The sequence below is a fragment of the Anas acuta genome, chromosome 2 (genome assembly GCF_963932015.1).
Source record: "Anas acuta chromosome 2, bAnaAcu1.1, whole genome shotgun sequence".
NCBI lineage: Eukaryota > Metazoa > Chordata > Aves > Anseriformes > Anatidae > Anas > Anas acuta.
Genome location: NC_088980.1, coordinates 119,381,634 through 119,396,017, shown reverse-complemented (window position 1 = coordinate 119,396,017; position 14,384 = coordinate 119,381,634). Strand labels below are relative to the sequence as shown.

General features: G+C 39.0%; 1 protein-coding gene across 1 annotated transcript; it reads left to right on the top strand.

Moving 5' to 3' along the window:
• The first annotated feature begins 3,821 nt into the window (after positions 1–3,821).
• On the top strand, positions 3,822–11,228 carry CYP7A1 (cytochrome P450 family 7 subfamily A member 1). The gene is made up of 6 exons (XM_068671923.1): positions 3,822–4,002; positions 5,233–5,473; positions 6,134–6,744; positions 8,389–8,519; positions 9,426–9,601; positions 10,271–11,228. The coding sequence occupies exons 1-6, from the start codon at positions 3,923–3,925 to the stop codon at positions 10,568–10,570; spliced, it is 1,539 nt and encodes a 512-aa protein (XP_068528024.1). The 5' UTR covers positions 3,822–3,922; the 3' UTR covers positions 10,571–11,228.
• Positions 11,229–14,384: the final 3,156 nt, after the last annotated feature.

Genomic DNA, 14,384 nt, shown 5'->3' with positions numbered 1-14,384 from the left:
TGGCCTGGGGGGAGTGTTGAGCCCAAGTCACATCAGTCCTTTTTACTAATCTTCTTACCATTTATGCCAGGAGCCTGTTTCACGAAGCCAGGGCAAAAGCAGTCAGGATGGACCAGTCGTGGGCAAACTCTTTTTCTGACTGCATGGGCATGGGTTTCCCTTTCAGGCTGGGACAAGAGATAGCCAGCCTTGTACCGAACACACAATGTGCTGCAGAAAATAAAGTATCTGTTAATGAGAGTGGGACACCACAGTGTTTTCAAGCCCCGCTGTGCAGATTGGAGGGCAACTGACTGGGCTTTGGCAGTGGGAAGAGGGACCCAGTGTCTAGCCAGACGACATGTCTATGCCTGAAACTGAAAAGCACCAAAATACCATATCCAGAACTTCAGGGCACCCTACTGGTGCTGGTGAAAAAAATCAAGAAAGCCTCGTGTCCGCTGGTATAAGTGAAAGGAGAATCAAATTTCTCATCTGCTGAATTGTGGGGAGTATCTATGGCAGGCAATGCTCCTGCTTAGATTTATCAGAAAAACATTTTGATACTGTTATATGTGTGCAAATGAAAATGAGAAATGTGGGCAGTTTTAGAGAAATTACTCATGTGGTAGCCTGATGCTATTTGTAAATGACTTTACCATCACACTACAGCACAGCTATGCAAATCATGTAGGGAAAAGACAAGGGTGACTGGCAGCTCTACCTGGTGCTACATATAAGGTAAGAGGAGCCACAAGTATCAGTTGCTGGACAAACAGTATTGTGGGTGTTAGACACAAAACGGACAGAAACTTCCAACTTTCTTGTGCTGTTTGGATGTAAAAAGGCTGAGGCCTATGCATGCAATAAAACTTAGATACAAACATAAAATGGTTAATACTTGTTTAGGATGAGGAAATGACAGTATGTAGTCAAAGATTTTTCCATAATGGAAACAAGCAGCAAGTGGGAAAACATGAATTTTATAAAGTAGTACTGTTATAACAGGCTATTTTCAGCTGATGGAAAAAGCAGTTTTTGTAGCAAAATATAAGAACATCCGTGCTTAAATGGAAATGGGGTGGGATACCAAATCCTTAGGTGACATGCAAAGAGAGTGGCTTTTAGATTAAATGAGGGCAAACCTCAATGATATAAAAATGTTGCTTTTTCTCTTTTGTTTAGAAAATTCAAAATTGCCTCCAATGTAATTGCATTTGCATAGAATTACCCCATGCTTCACTGCCTGCCTCAGTTTGAAGCCAGGGCAATACTTGCACCTACCAGACCTGCAGCTCAGTGCCTTGGCAAAAGGTCCAAATCCTTTCTGTTTTATCACACAGCTGTAGTGACCTCAGCAAAACTGGTACAAAAGTGAGCCCCCAAAATGACTAACCCCCAGCAGTTTCTCTCTTAGAAATACATGAGGCCCTGAGTGATTAATGAGACATTGCTATATGCTTCCTGAGTCACCTCCTAGATGGCTTGATGCCAGGTGCTAGGGGCAAGCCAAAGTTTGAACTCCCACTGACTATCAACAGAAAAGAAAGAAAGTTTAATCTTAAATGATTAAAATAGCATCATGATAGAAATAACCACTCTGTCCTTTCCAGTGTTGGGTGACCCAACAACCCCTGGTATGCACATTAGTTATTGTACTTGTTGATTTCAAATAAGAAGCAGCATAGCTCTCATGACTTTTTCCTTACGTTTTCTTGAAGATTTTAGTCAAAATACAGGAGAACATGTCTGTTTAGTGATTACTAAATTCATCTCATACGATCCTTTTACCCCTTTTGAGCACAAAAGTGCTGTCCTACTCCCTGCAGCTTAGCCATGAGGGAAAAGCAGGGAGAAGCCACATATTCGCTACCAAATATGAACATGTCCAGGATCACTCCAAGCGCTGACCTTTGGGCAGCTGGTGTGTCTCCAGCAGTTACTTCACACCTGGATTATCTCCAGCCCAGAGCTAGCAGACTTTTTGCTCCAATCTCACACTTGGCCCTTTGCAGTAGGTCCCTGATTTAACCCAGTTCTCCAAGCAAATCAGTTTGTCAGGATCTTCTCCCAGATCTCTCTGTTCCAAGCCTTTGACTCCACTTCCCCCACTAAAAAGTCTGTCATACCTCATGGAGAATTTAGTCAGTTCTTCCATGGAAATTCCTGTCACTTGGGAAGGGCCTGTTGGCAAGGTGTCAGAAACTGGGATGGTTACTGCTCAGACATAGAGAAGCATCTTGGTTTGTAATCTCTTGAGTTCATAGTGGTAGAGGAAGGTAAGGAAAAGGCTTGGGAGTTAAGAAATTGAAAGGATTTTGAACAGAGAGGTGTTTTAGAACAGAGAGGTGTGGAATCAGAGAGTGAGGAAAGTGCAATTAGAATTCAGAGCAGTGCATGAGATAAGTAGAGGAAATTTGTGGGTGATTTCTATTCATACAGTAGCGAGACAATGCCAGGATTTGTGATATCTGATTAAAGCAAATGTCAGAGTGAAAGTGGCTGGTTGGATGGAGAATTAGAAAGGACTTAGCAATGTGTGGACAGGGTATCACAGAATCACAGAGTGGTTGAGGCTTAAAGGGACCTCTGGAGGCCATCTGCTCCAGCTCCTGCAGGGCCACCCAGAGCAGGCTGCCCAGAACCATGCCCTGGCAGCTTCTGAATATCTCCAAGGAGGAGACTCCACAACTTCTCTGGGCAACCTGTGCTTAGTCACAGCACAACACGGAATTGCTTCTTGATGTTCAGAGGGAGACTCCTGAGTGCCAGTTTGTGCCCATGGCCTCTTGTCCTGGCACTGGACACCACTGAACAGAGCCTGGCTCCATCCTCTTTGCACCCTCCCTTCAGGTGTGTATAGACATCATTACTCAGATTACCCCTGAGCCTCCTTTGGCTGAGCAGTCCTGGCTCTCTCAGCCTCTCCTCATAGGAGAGGTGCTTGAGTGTCTTGATCTATGGCAGAACTCAAGAAAACGAGTGCATAGGAATGTATTTAAGCAGAAAGGAATCAATCAGAAAGAAAACAAAACAAAAAAAAAAAAAGGGAGGGTGGGGTGGGGTGGAGGATTTGTCCTCTGGGTGTTGAAAATTCAATACATTTTTCAGAGCTTCTGGGAAACAGGACCAGAGACCGTAGGCCATAAAATTAGCTGAATTGGTGCTGTGCTGTACAGCATGGGTCAAAGACAGAAAACAGAAGAATTAAATTGAAAAGTAAAGGGTGTATTGGAGATCCAAGGGCATTGAGGGAAGACAAAACAAAAGACATTGTATGATCATACAAATCTGTTTTCTTTTCTCTTTCTCTGCATTATAGAAAACCCATACCTCTCTTTCTGCTAGGGAAACTTTGTTAGAGGGAGCGAGTCCACCCTTTTACCCATAGCCAGACCTCTCCCATTCCCTCTTGCACAGTAGAGTCAGGTCAGCACACACAAAGGAGAAGAGCAGGGATGGGCAGGCTGGTAGCCAAAGGACAACACGATCTTCAGCCACCATTTAGCCCAGTCTGAATCCACTGGACACCTGTCAGCAGCCATTTGATTTATTGCTAAACTTGAACTATAGACTGTAATTGGTAAATCTGCAGGATAGATCAAAACACACCTGAGAGACCTTCAAATTATCAACTATTACAGCTGTTTGATTACTTTGGAACCACTACTGATACCCGATATCAGCTCAAGGCCATGTCTGCAACTGGCTGCATCAATCCAGTGAAGTGCTCTGCAAAAAGATGTCAGAATAGAGGCAAAGGGGGCTATGTCCAGAAAAGGTTAATCAATAGCTTGCAAGGTTGACTGAGTGTCATTAAATACAGTGGTGCACCTACTGTATATAAGATGTGACCTGTTGTCTGTATCATTCTCAGTCACCATTTCTGCCATACTGGTAGTTACCAGGTTGTCCACCTGGAAGATTTTGTGTACAGCCAGAAATGTTCATATCACCATGGATCTGGGGAATAGTAATAATACTCTGTTGCAGTTTTTGGTTTCTTCTAGGGAGGAGGAGGAGGTAAGGAATCTGTTTGAAAATGTATCTCAGTATACCAAGTCTTTACTTCTGACAAAGATACTGTATATGTGCCTAAAACTAGTATAATCTTAAGTTTATCATGTGAATAAATGCAGGTAGATAAATGCAGGATAACATGGGCAACAAGGTACTTTGGTCTTTTGAGAGATTTGTGTTACAACAGAACTTGTCCATACATGCTTTTAATAATGGTGAGTTAATGCCTAGGCATGTGCCAATACTAATCTATGCATAAATGAGGAAATTAAAACATTAATATACTTGTTCTGATTTCCTAAAGTACTAGGTTATATTTTTACATGCATTTTAATTGCAACTAATACTTACTTCTATCTAATTATACTTTAATACCTATTTAGAAACATTTTCATATTATCAATCTATCCTAACTAGTTACACAGAGCAAGTTTATATTTGCTTATCTGTTGTAATTTTATATTTTTCAGCAGTCCTTTTCTTGTTTTACTATAAAAAAGTTTAATAAAAAGGTAAAAGTATTTAAGTTCATATAATAATAACCACCTGCAACATAGTAGAAGAACTAAACTATTACCTGAAAGTTATTTTAGCAGCCACGGTGACTGTATGCAGTTTTCTGATTGTCGGAATAAAAAATACCATTTAAGTATATGCTTAACATAAAGCATGTTCTTAATGACGTTTTCCTTGAAAGACTAAATCTTATGCTTACTGCAGATCATGGCCAAATTCCCACTGTTTTCAGCAGGACCTGGTCCAAATGGGATATGCCAATAATAACAACCTTTCTACACTCAAAAGGCTATTCTCTTTGGTGTTCAAATTGATTTGCGAATACCACTGCCAAAAATGTTTCAGACAATGCTAGCAGGAAAGATTATTTATTTATGGGGCAATTAAGCATCTGTGCATGTTAGGTAGTGGCAACAATACTGCATTTAAATAGATTAAAAATAAACTCTTGATCTAGGGAAAATAAAAGTGACAAAGTCAAACTGTGTTGTTATGCTTATCATAACACATAAGTAAGTTATTCTTTTTTGTATACAATAGACATCACAATAGGATTACTCTTTAAAGGCAAAGAAATTACTAATCAACAGCAGCAGAAAACTATTACAAAAAGCTTTGCATCATTGTTTTACTTACCTTTACTTACCTTTGCTTACTCTTCTGGAGGAGATATCTTGATACGTACTTCTAAACTCAGCTTTTGTTTGTGTTTTGTAGGCAAAAAGGAGAGCCACCACTTGAAAACGGGTTCCTTCCATACTTGGGCTGTGCCTTGCAGTTCGGTGCCAACCCCCTCGAATTCCTCAAAGAAAAGCAAAAGAAGCATGGCCACATTTTCACTTGCCGAGTAGCGGGGAAATACATTCATTTCCTCACTGACCCTTTTTCATACCATTCATTGATACGCCATGGAAAACACTTGGACTGGAAAAAGTTCCATTTTGCTACTTCTGCCAAGGTACCATGTTAAAAGTGGCTTCAATATCTAATGTGTAGAATCTTCTGGCAGGACAGAAAGTACCTAGTTAAACCCTGTAGCATAATCATGCCTTTGAAATATAATTGACTTCACATTTCTGCACTTTTATCGGTTTAAAACATTGGAGTCTTTTTCACCCCCCTTTCCTTAACAGAAAGGAAATTTACAGTAATTTGGATTGTAAAAGAAGGACATTTAGTCAGGTAGTATTCCTAATTGCTAAAGTAGAAACACAGTTAGCACCTTTTTTACAAAATGATACATGGCTTGCTGAAGCTGAAAACTTCTTCAGGAGGTTCTCAGCACTGTGGAAGATTAGCTCCCAATGCCTTAAAAGATGATGCAACACAGTAGAAGCTCAATCAAACTCTTATTGAAGTGAGCAAAAAGGGTCCTTCTGATGTCAGTGGGAGTTGAACGAACCTCTAGGTAACCACGTCTATTGTACACATGCTTGATTTTATTTTCATTTGCATTCTTAACCTCTATGAGAAAGTATCAGTTCTAGAATTCACAGTCCTTATTATACTTTCCTTTAGTAAGATATAAAGTAATGCTCTGGCTTTAATTTCTGTTAGACTTTATCATCAAGGTTATGACAGGTCTTATTTATCATGCATGCAATTTATTTTGTGACAGGCTTTTGGGCATGGTAGCATTGACCCAGCAGAGGGAAACACCACTGAAAATTTTCATCAGACTTTCATTAGAACCCTTCAAGGTAACGCCCTAGATGACCTCATCAAAGCAATGATGGAAAATCTACAAGACGTCATGCTGCAGTCAAGAACATCTAAACCTCAGTTTAATGCCTGGACAACAGAAGGACTTTATAAGTTCTGTTGCCAGGTGATGTTTGAGTCCGGCTTTTTAACACTTTTTGGTAAAGAATTTAATTCAAATCATGAGAAAAATCTATCAAAGCAGGAGACCGAGAGAGCACATATTCTAAATGCCCTTGAAAATTTCAAGGAATTTGATAGGATCTTTCCGGCTCTTGTGGCGGGGCTGCCTATCCATCTATTCAAGAGTGCCCACAGTGCACGTGAGAAGCTGGGGGAAGCACTGCTCCACAAGAACCTCCTGAAAAGGAACAACCTCTCTGAGCTTGTCACCCTCCGCATGTTCCTGAATGACACTCTGTCAACCTTTGATGACATGGAAAAAGCGAAGACCCATGTGGCAGTACTGTGGGCCTCGCAAGCCAACACCATTCCTGCCACATTTTGGAGTTTGTTCTATCTTCTGAAGTAAGTCCCTACATTTCTTGCTTCCAAATGAGAAAAATAGTGTTTGTTGTCTTTCAGAAACCCATTCACTACTATGGGTAAATTCCACTGCTTGATACTTCAGTATCAAGAAGCTTACTGATTACAACACAAGTGGCATGTTGTGGACTTCTGCAGAACCCCCACTTTTCTTGTCTCAGTCCAAGTAGAGGTACCACAGAGCAATGCTGTAGAAGATTTTCAAAAATACTCCAGGGCAATGCCTTGAATCCTAGCATAAAAAGTAGCATGTGATGTACTTCGTAAAGGCAAATTTGGAGTAAGTTTATATATGACACTAAAAGCGCTGGTTGCAGTCAGAATTTTAATTACATTGAAGGTTCCCAGTATAATCAGACATTTTTAGACCATCTCACTAGAGCAGGCAAAACAAGCTTTAACTTCATGGTTGATTTAACAGATATTTAATAGACAATAGTTTATATGTCAATAGATCCTACTGAGGTTGTAGTAGTTATGCAGCAATACCAACACAGCAGCTCCCTGCTGCTTTCTTCACCCAGACTGCAGCAGAGCTCTTCCACTTGGATAAAGCTGTCGTGGCAGCATGAAGAGTGAGACACAAAATCCTCAACTATTCATACATGTTTTAGGACAGTGATTTGAGATTCACTTGGGGTGTATGTCCAAATTCCTCAAGAGAAGGAAGGGCATTCAAAGCCTTAAGTGGGTTAAGATTCCTGTACATAATTTCCTAAATTTCCAGAATAGACTTTCCTATATAGTATTTTCCTAACTTTAGATATCTGCAGTATAAACTGGAGCTACTGAGTTTGTTACTTATGAGAGGAGAGCACAGTTCAGATAAAACTATTAATTGTCCATTTTAGAGTGAGTATACTCCATGGAATATAAACTACCCCAGCTCTTAAGTATGTATCTAAATTTCTAATGTTTTTATTTAGCTAGTGGCTTGTAATCTCATACCTACCAGCCAGTGCCAATAACTGGGGTTATTTGGTACTTTTTATTCTAAGAAGGCATTGGCTTAAAGTGTCCTGGCTGATCATGCCTTCATAATGACAACACTATTGAATCCTGCATTGTTATCATGCATATTGCACCATATATTGTTCATATATTCCATGTCTGAAGAAAGTCTAAATAGTAAAGGGTACTATGTGGACTTTTAGCATTTGGAAGATTCTTTTCAGATAAACAGAATAGGACATCACACAATAGGACATCATCCAGGATAAGTGATGTTATAAAACTGATTTATGATCCCCTTCCCAAATCTTCTACCTGCAATGGAGCTCTTTCCTAATATGCAACTGATTGTTTCATTTCTTATCCTTGGCATTGCTTTTTAGTGACATCACTATTTACTACCTCTGTTACGCACATTAGTTCTGTCCCACCTGTCATTGGAGACAGATCAAATACTTGGGGTTCTTTTCCTTTATAGAACCTATTGTATCTTTGCCAAAAGGTGAAAAAGTCTAATTGCATAAGTAGATTTTGCTTCAACATTTTCATTTTGGAAGGTTGTACTTGTCAGCTAACAAACTAAATTTTATTTGGGAATAAAACGAATGGCACAAACTCTTTTTAAACCATTCTTAAGCATAACATTATGTCATACTTCTGCACTTTTGATTTCAGGAATCCAGAAGCAATGAGAGCTGCTATCAAAGAATTGCAAAGCATTTTGGAAAGTGCTGGAGAGAAGATCAGCTTAGATGGCAAACATATTTCCTTGAACCGAAAACAGCTGGATAATATGCCAGTACTAGGTATGACTGTTTTATGCAGGAGTACCAGAAATCACCCCACAATTTTCACAATCTTCTATTTGTCACCATATAAGCACTTTCTACGGAATTACTATTAACCAGCACACACCAGAACAAAAACCTGTATGTTCCCTGGCAATGGCCAACACAATCAGTCTTCCCAGTATCAGAGGTGGTCCTGAGTGTACCAATTCACATAAATAGCATTTTTTTTTAGCATGGGTAATGGCATGCCGGAATACAGTGTGTGTCAGCACAACTATTCAGTGTTGGACACCCGTGGATAATTCAGAACAATATTTTGTTTGGTAATGGCTTTAGATCAAATAAAGGGTGTTGCCAAATTGTATATGGCAGCTGTTATTATATCAAGCAAGATCTTCTAGTACCATTACTGGAATTTCTTCTTAATGTTTTTCAAATTACAGGCACATATTTCAAGTGTCCAAATTACAGGGAAGAGTTTTGAAAATGTCACTGTTTGACTACTGCTGATTTCTTTAATCAGTTTATATTGAAATCAAACAAAAAACAAGGTGCTCCTGTGCACCAGCACTAAAAGTTTCAGAAAAGCCTGATCACTGCACTGTTTCCTTTTCGTGTTATGTTTTCATGGTTTTCTTTACTTCAGCTTAAAAGTGTGTCTCACTTTCAAATATTCTGTTGCATCAGCTATGAGTAATTTTCTAGGGGAAAGCGGATTATGTTCTCAGTGTTATCTGCAGAAGGGATAATAATGCTAACAAGAAATGAGAAAGATACTTTCTTAGGCATTTATGAAGTTACTGTTAAATTATTTTTTTAATAGGCTTTAATAGTGGGTTTGAAATAGCTCAAAATATGTCCTCCCCCAAGGACATATACATACTATTTCTGTGGTAATCATTCCTTTTCCTCTCTCTGTAGATAGCATCATCAAGGAGGCAATGAGGCTATCGAGTGCATCCATGACTTTCCGAGTTGCTAAAGAGGATTTCACTTTGCACTTAGAGAATGATTTTTACAACATTCGCAAGGATGATATTGTAGCTCTTTATCCTCAACTTTTGCATTTTGATCCAGAAATCTATGCTGATCCTTTGGTAAGTATTTATCACAGTGCATTAAATTCTGAGCTCTAGCAGAAGCCAGCATGTTTTTTAATAGAGCACTTACCAAGAACGCTCTACAGCTGTTACTCTGTTGTGCTCCAGACAGTCTGTTCTTACGCCTGGAGTCTCAAGGATAGGCAAGAACTACCTGCAAAACATGTTTGGGTATAAACAAAAAGTGTAGTGGAAGCCCAGGAGAGCCTTTTAGCTTTTGTCTTCCTCAATAATGACAGATTACCACTTGGGGAGGAAGAAGAGGAGGAGATTGAGAGAGGGCAAGGATAAGGATAATATTTTCTCAACAACACAGGATGAGAAACCTTCCAGTTCAGATGCATGAACACGGATGCAAGCTGTACTGCTTATTTTAAGAGGTTATAAGTTATCAAAACTTTTAAGAAGTTATCAAAAGGATTCCCTAGCTTGACTCTAGCAAAGATCCTGAGATGATATTGTCCCACATGCCAGACCTTTTCAAGGACTACCCTTTGCAGAAAGCACCTTAGGGCCTGGTACCACCATGAAGCACAAAAACTGTCCTGTACAGTGTTTACTGCCTGAGGCTTTTCCCTCCCAGCCTGCATTTTGTGTCTTAATAGCATTATCCAGTCCTTGGAGTTATTCAGATATCAACTAACTCTTTTGTGGGTTTTATTGCAGACATTCAAATATGATCGCTATCTCAATGAGAACGGAGAAGAAAAGACTGACTTCTACCGCAACGGTCGCAAGTTGAAGTATTATTATATGCCATTTGGGACAGGAATAGCAAAATGCCCTGGCAGATTATTTGCTGTCCATGAAATTAAACAATTTTTGGTTTTGATATTTTCATACTTTGAGATAGAGCTTGTGGACAACAACGTGCAGTGTCCTTCATTAGATCAATCCCGTGCAGGACTGGGGATTTTGCAACCATCCAATGACATTGATTTCAGGTATAGACTGAAATGTCTATGAATATATATATGTTTTATTATATCTATAAACTGTGTACAGTATAAATACACTATATAACATATATTTTGTATATACATTACGTATGTATGCAAGTGAAACATTGTAAGTCTCAGGGGAAAATCCATAGGAAGATGCTACTTCATCAACCTAATAGAGAATACATAATACTATTATGGTACCAGCAGAAAATGGGTTTAATGCATGTTGTTGATACAAAAGTTACTCCTTTTACCAACCATTCTAAAATGCAAGTTGTGACTTTGAGTTGTGTGTGTACAATAGTTCATTTTTTTTCTGCCAGCAAATACCTTCCCAGAGTAATATAGTTAAAATTTCATCAGGTAGTTCAAAATAATTATAAAAATTCAACAAGAGTTAAACCATACTCTTTTTTTATAACTGAAATGTTGGAGGTGGAGGGTTCTCACCATGGGTGAAATAAGATTTTTATAGTATAAAGGCAGACTGGGGGAGGGGAGAATTTCCTGGGGAAGTACTTTTATGTTTTTATTAAAAACTAGAAAAGACTTGAATAAAATCTACAAAATCTTTCACGTTCTAGTGAAACTGCAGAATCTGTATCATATTCATTGTAATATACATTTCTGTTCAGAAAGTTTTTAACTGTATTACAATAAATGATATTATCTGCACTAAATGCTTCTCTAGACTGTTGGTTGTTTCAATGTCTTAACATTCTCAAAGATTTATGCACTCATCCCTAGCCACCTGAGCCACCTTTAAACTAGCCAGCTCAAACATCGTAGAATATCCTGGCTTGGAAGAGCCACAGAAGGATCATGAAGTCCGACTCCTGGCTCCACACAGGACCACCCAAAAAATCAGACCATGTGTCTGAGAGCACTGCCCAAACGCTTCTTGAATTCTGGCAGGCTTAGTGCCATCACCACTACTCTGAGGAACCTGTCCCAGTGCCCGACCACCCTCTGGGTGCAGAACCTTTCCCTAACCCCCAGCCTGACCCTCCCCTGTCCCAGCTCCATGCTGTTCCCTCGGGTCCTGTCACTGTCCCCAGAGAGCAGAGCTCAGTGCCTGCCCCTCTGCTCCCCTCTGAGGGAGCTGCAGGCCGCCATGAGGCCTCCCCTCAGCCTGCTCTGCTCTGGGCTGAACAAACCAAGGGGCCTCAGCTGCTCCTCATACATCTTCCCCTCTAGACCCTTCACCATCTGTGTTGTCAATACGGAGATAAGTAAATAGCCACCAGTGCTTGTAGTTGGATTTTGCACCCTTCTCTAAATTCCATATATCCATAGGCCTCCATTGGTCATACTCCATAGATCTTCCTAGTCTAATTCCATTAAAGCTACTATGGATATGCCCACACATTTCATTTTCAGTGGTGTCATGTCTGTAAGAAAAATCATTTCAGGCATATCATTTGGTTCTCTGTAACATCCTGTTCCTTTCTGCTGCAAATGATGGATGGGTGTCACAAAAGTCCAGTTTTTAATGAAGCATCTTTAGGCTGAAAGAAAGAGTTTTCTTATCATCTGCCAGTGAAAACAACAAATGGACTTAAAATATTGTTGTTATCCTATTTTTTTTTATGCTTCTAAGGATTTATGATCTGACCTTTTGTCCTTGAATCAAATGTTAGCCTCATCACAGAAGATGAGATACAGAGCTATTAGATATTTTCAGATTTCCCGTTCTGGCAAGACATCCAATCTAGCTGATAAAGCTCTTCCTAAACATGGAATTTTACCAGGACACAGGCCTTGAACTGCTTTAAATTATGCATCTGTTTCTATTCTCACTATCCACTGTGCTAAATATTCAAAGGCAAAGAAAAAGATTCTGTAGTGTGTGATTATCACCTGTGTGTTACCTTTGTAAATTTATTTAAACTTTTTCATTTTCAAAAGAGAACAAAGAACACCACATTGTTGCCATTTATAATATCTATAATATTTAAAAAATTAGATATAATGAAAGTGGCTTTGAATTATTAGTTTGGTTCTCTTGGTAAGGGAAGTGCCCAGTCGTAGGTACAGCCTCTTTTCATAGTTCTGCCAATTATGTTTTTGTATGATTTATATAAATTACAGCACATTCATTGTAAGTTAGTATTGACTCAGAGAACACATGAAAGCCTGACATTATCATAATTACATATGCACTGGCACATATTATTACTATTAGAGGATCTACTCCTCCTTTCTTAAACAAATCTTTCCTAAAACTACAGGTTTTGAGAGTAGCAAGTCTGTGCAATGTTTTAAGCAAAAAAAACTTCCTTGATGAAAATGAATTCAAAACAGAATTGCAACAGTAGATAATGGAAGACAGCACAGGAGTTATTAAAGCCAGCATCTCCATGGTTGCATTGACACTTGGCACTTTTTCTTCCATCCCCTGATGTATGATAACCCTGATCCATTGGATCTTGCCTACAAGTTCAGTTAGAGGCAACCATCCACATTTTTTATTGCAGCAGACATGTAAGAAGAAACTCAGTTTCTGTTTGAGCTTTGTTTTTTATGTTTATTTCTTTTTGTTTGTTTTAGTGAGGATTAGATCAGTCTTTAATGTACAAGATAAATGCTACAAATAAGTTAGGGTTTGTCTATAGCCTTCAGATACTTTTGCACCAAGAAGGTGAAGACCAAATAAATTAAAAAAAAAAAAAAGTTGTAAGGTTCTGTGACTAGACAGCTATTTACAAATTTATGTTTGTTTTTGAAGCCAGTGCTAAATTGTTGCTGACATTTTAGAACAAAAAGTGCTTCATTGCAACCTGCATAAATCCCTATGAATTTCCAATGGAAATAATGTAAACTGCTACTCTTAAAACTCTATTTGCAATTAAAATAACTACACTGTTTTATTTGCAATACGTGTTGATGCACATGATGAAAAACTTTCCTTTAAAAATTATTTACTGCAATATGGAAAGTAAAAGCTTTCTTTTTCAAAGAAACTTTTATAAACCCAAGCTTAATACAAAAGAGAGATACCCCTGCCAAGGCAGATATGACTAAGGAACGGCCAGGAGAACTCCCAAGACATTTTGTGTCTGAGGTATTATGGTCCATCTTATAACTGTGTCCAGGAAACTTACCTAACAGTGGATGGATGATTCCAAGCCTTGTGTTAAAGAGGGAAAATGCATTCCTTATCAAAATGCAATACCTTTAAGAATGGGAGAACTCGTGAAATGATGTCTCTAGTAGGAAGGGCTACCTGCAAATGTGCTTCAGGATTCACAAGAGGGTAATGTATCTGGATTTAACTTCTCCAGCATCTGTCTGTCTGGATACACTGGCCAGAAATGTGAGGTAGATGTGAATGAATGTCTAGCTTCCATTTGCATATGGATAAAGGTCCAGGCTGAGACAAGCTGAGACTAGCTCTTTAGGCCTTCCAGGACTGCATAGTCATTCTGGGCCAAAAGCCAATACCAATCTATATTGTAACTTTTATCCCCATCGAGAATTGGAAATCAATTAACGTCAAATAAAGTGAACAGTGAGACATGGGTCCTCCAACTGGCTTGGTCATGCTAGTGTAACTGAGCAAAGTAGTACCATGTTAAAAAACAAACAAGCAAACATGTGAATAAGGGTCATGTGAATAAGGTCTATGACCATACGAGTTGTTTAGAGTTGGGCTGGCAATGTCCACACACTGCTTAGGGTCTGGCTATGTTGTAAAGACACCACCAAGTTCTAGCCAAATTCTTTTTAACCAGCCACCCCACCTTTCTATAAACTATTTATAAAGATGCATAAATATATCCTCTTTAATCTAAATCAGAGGATTATAACTTTAAGTTTTATCAGAAATATTTTTA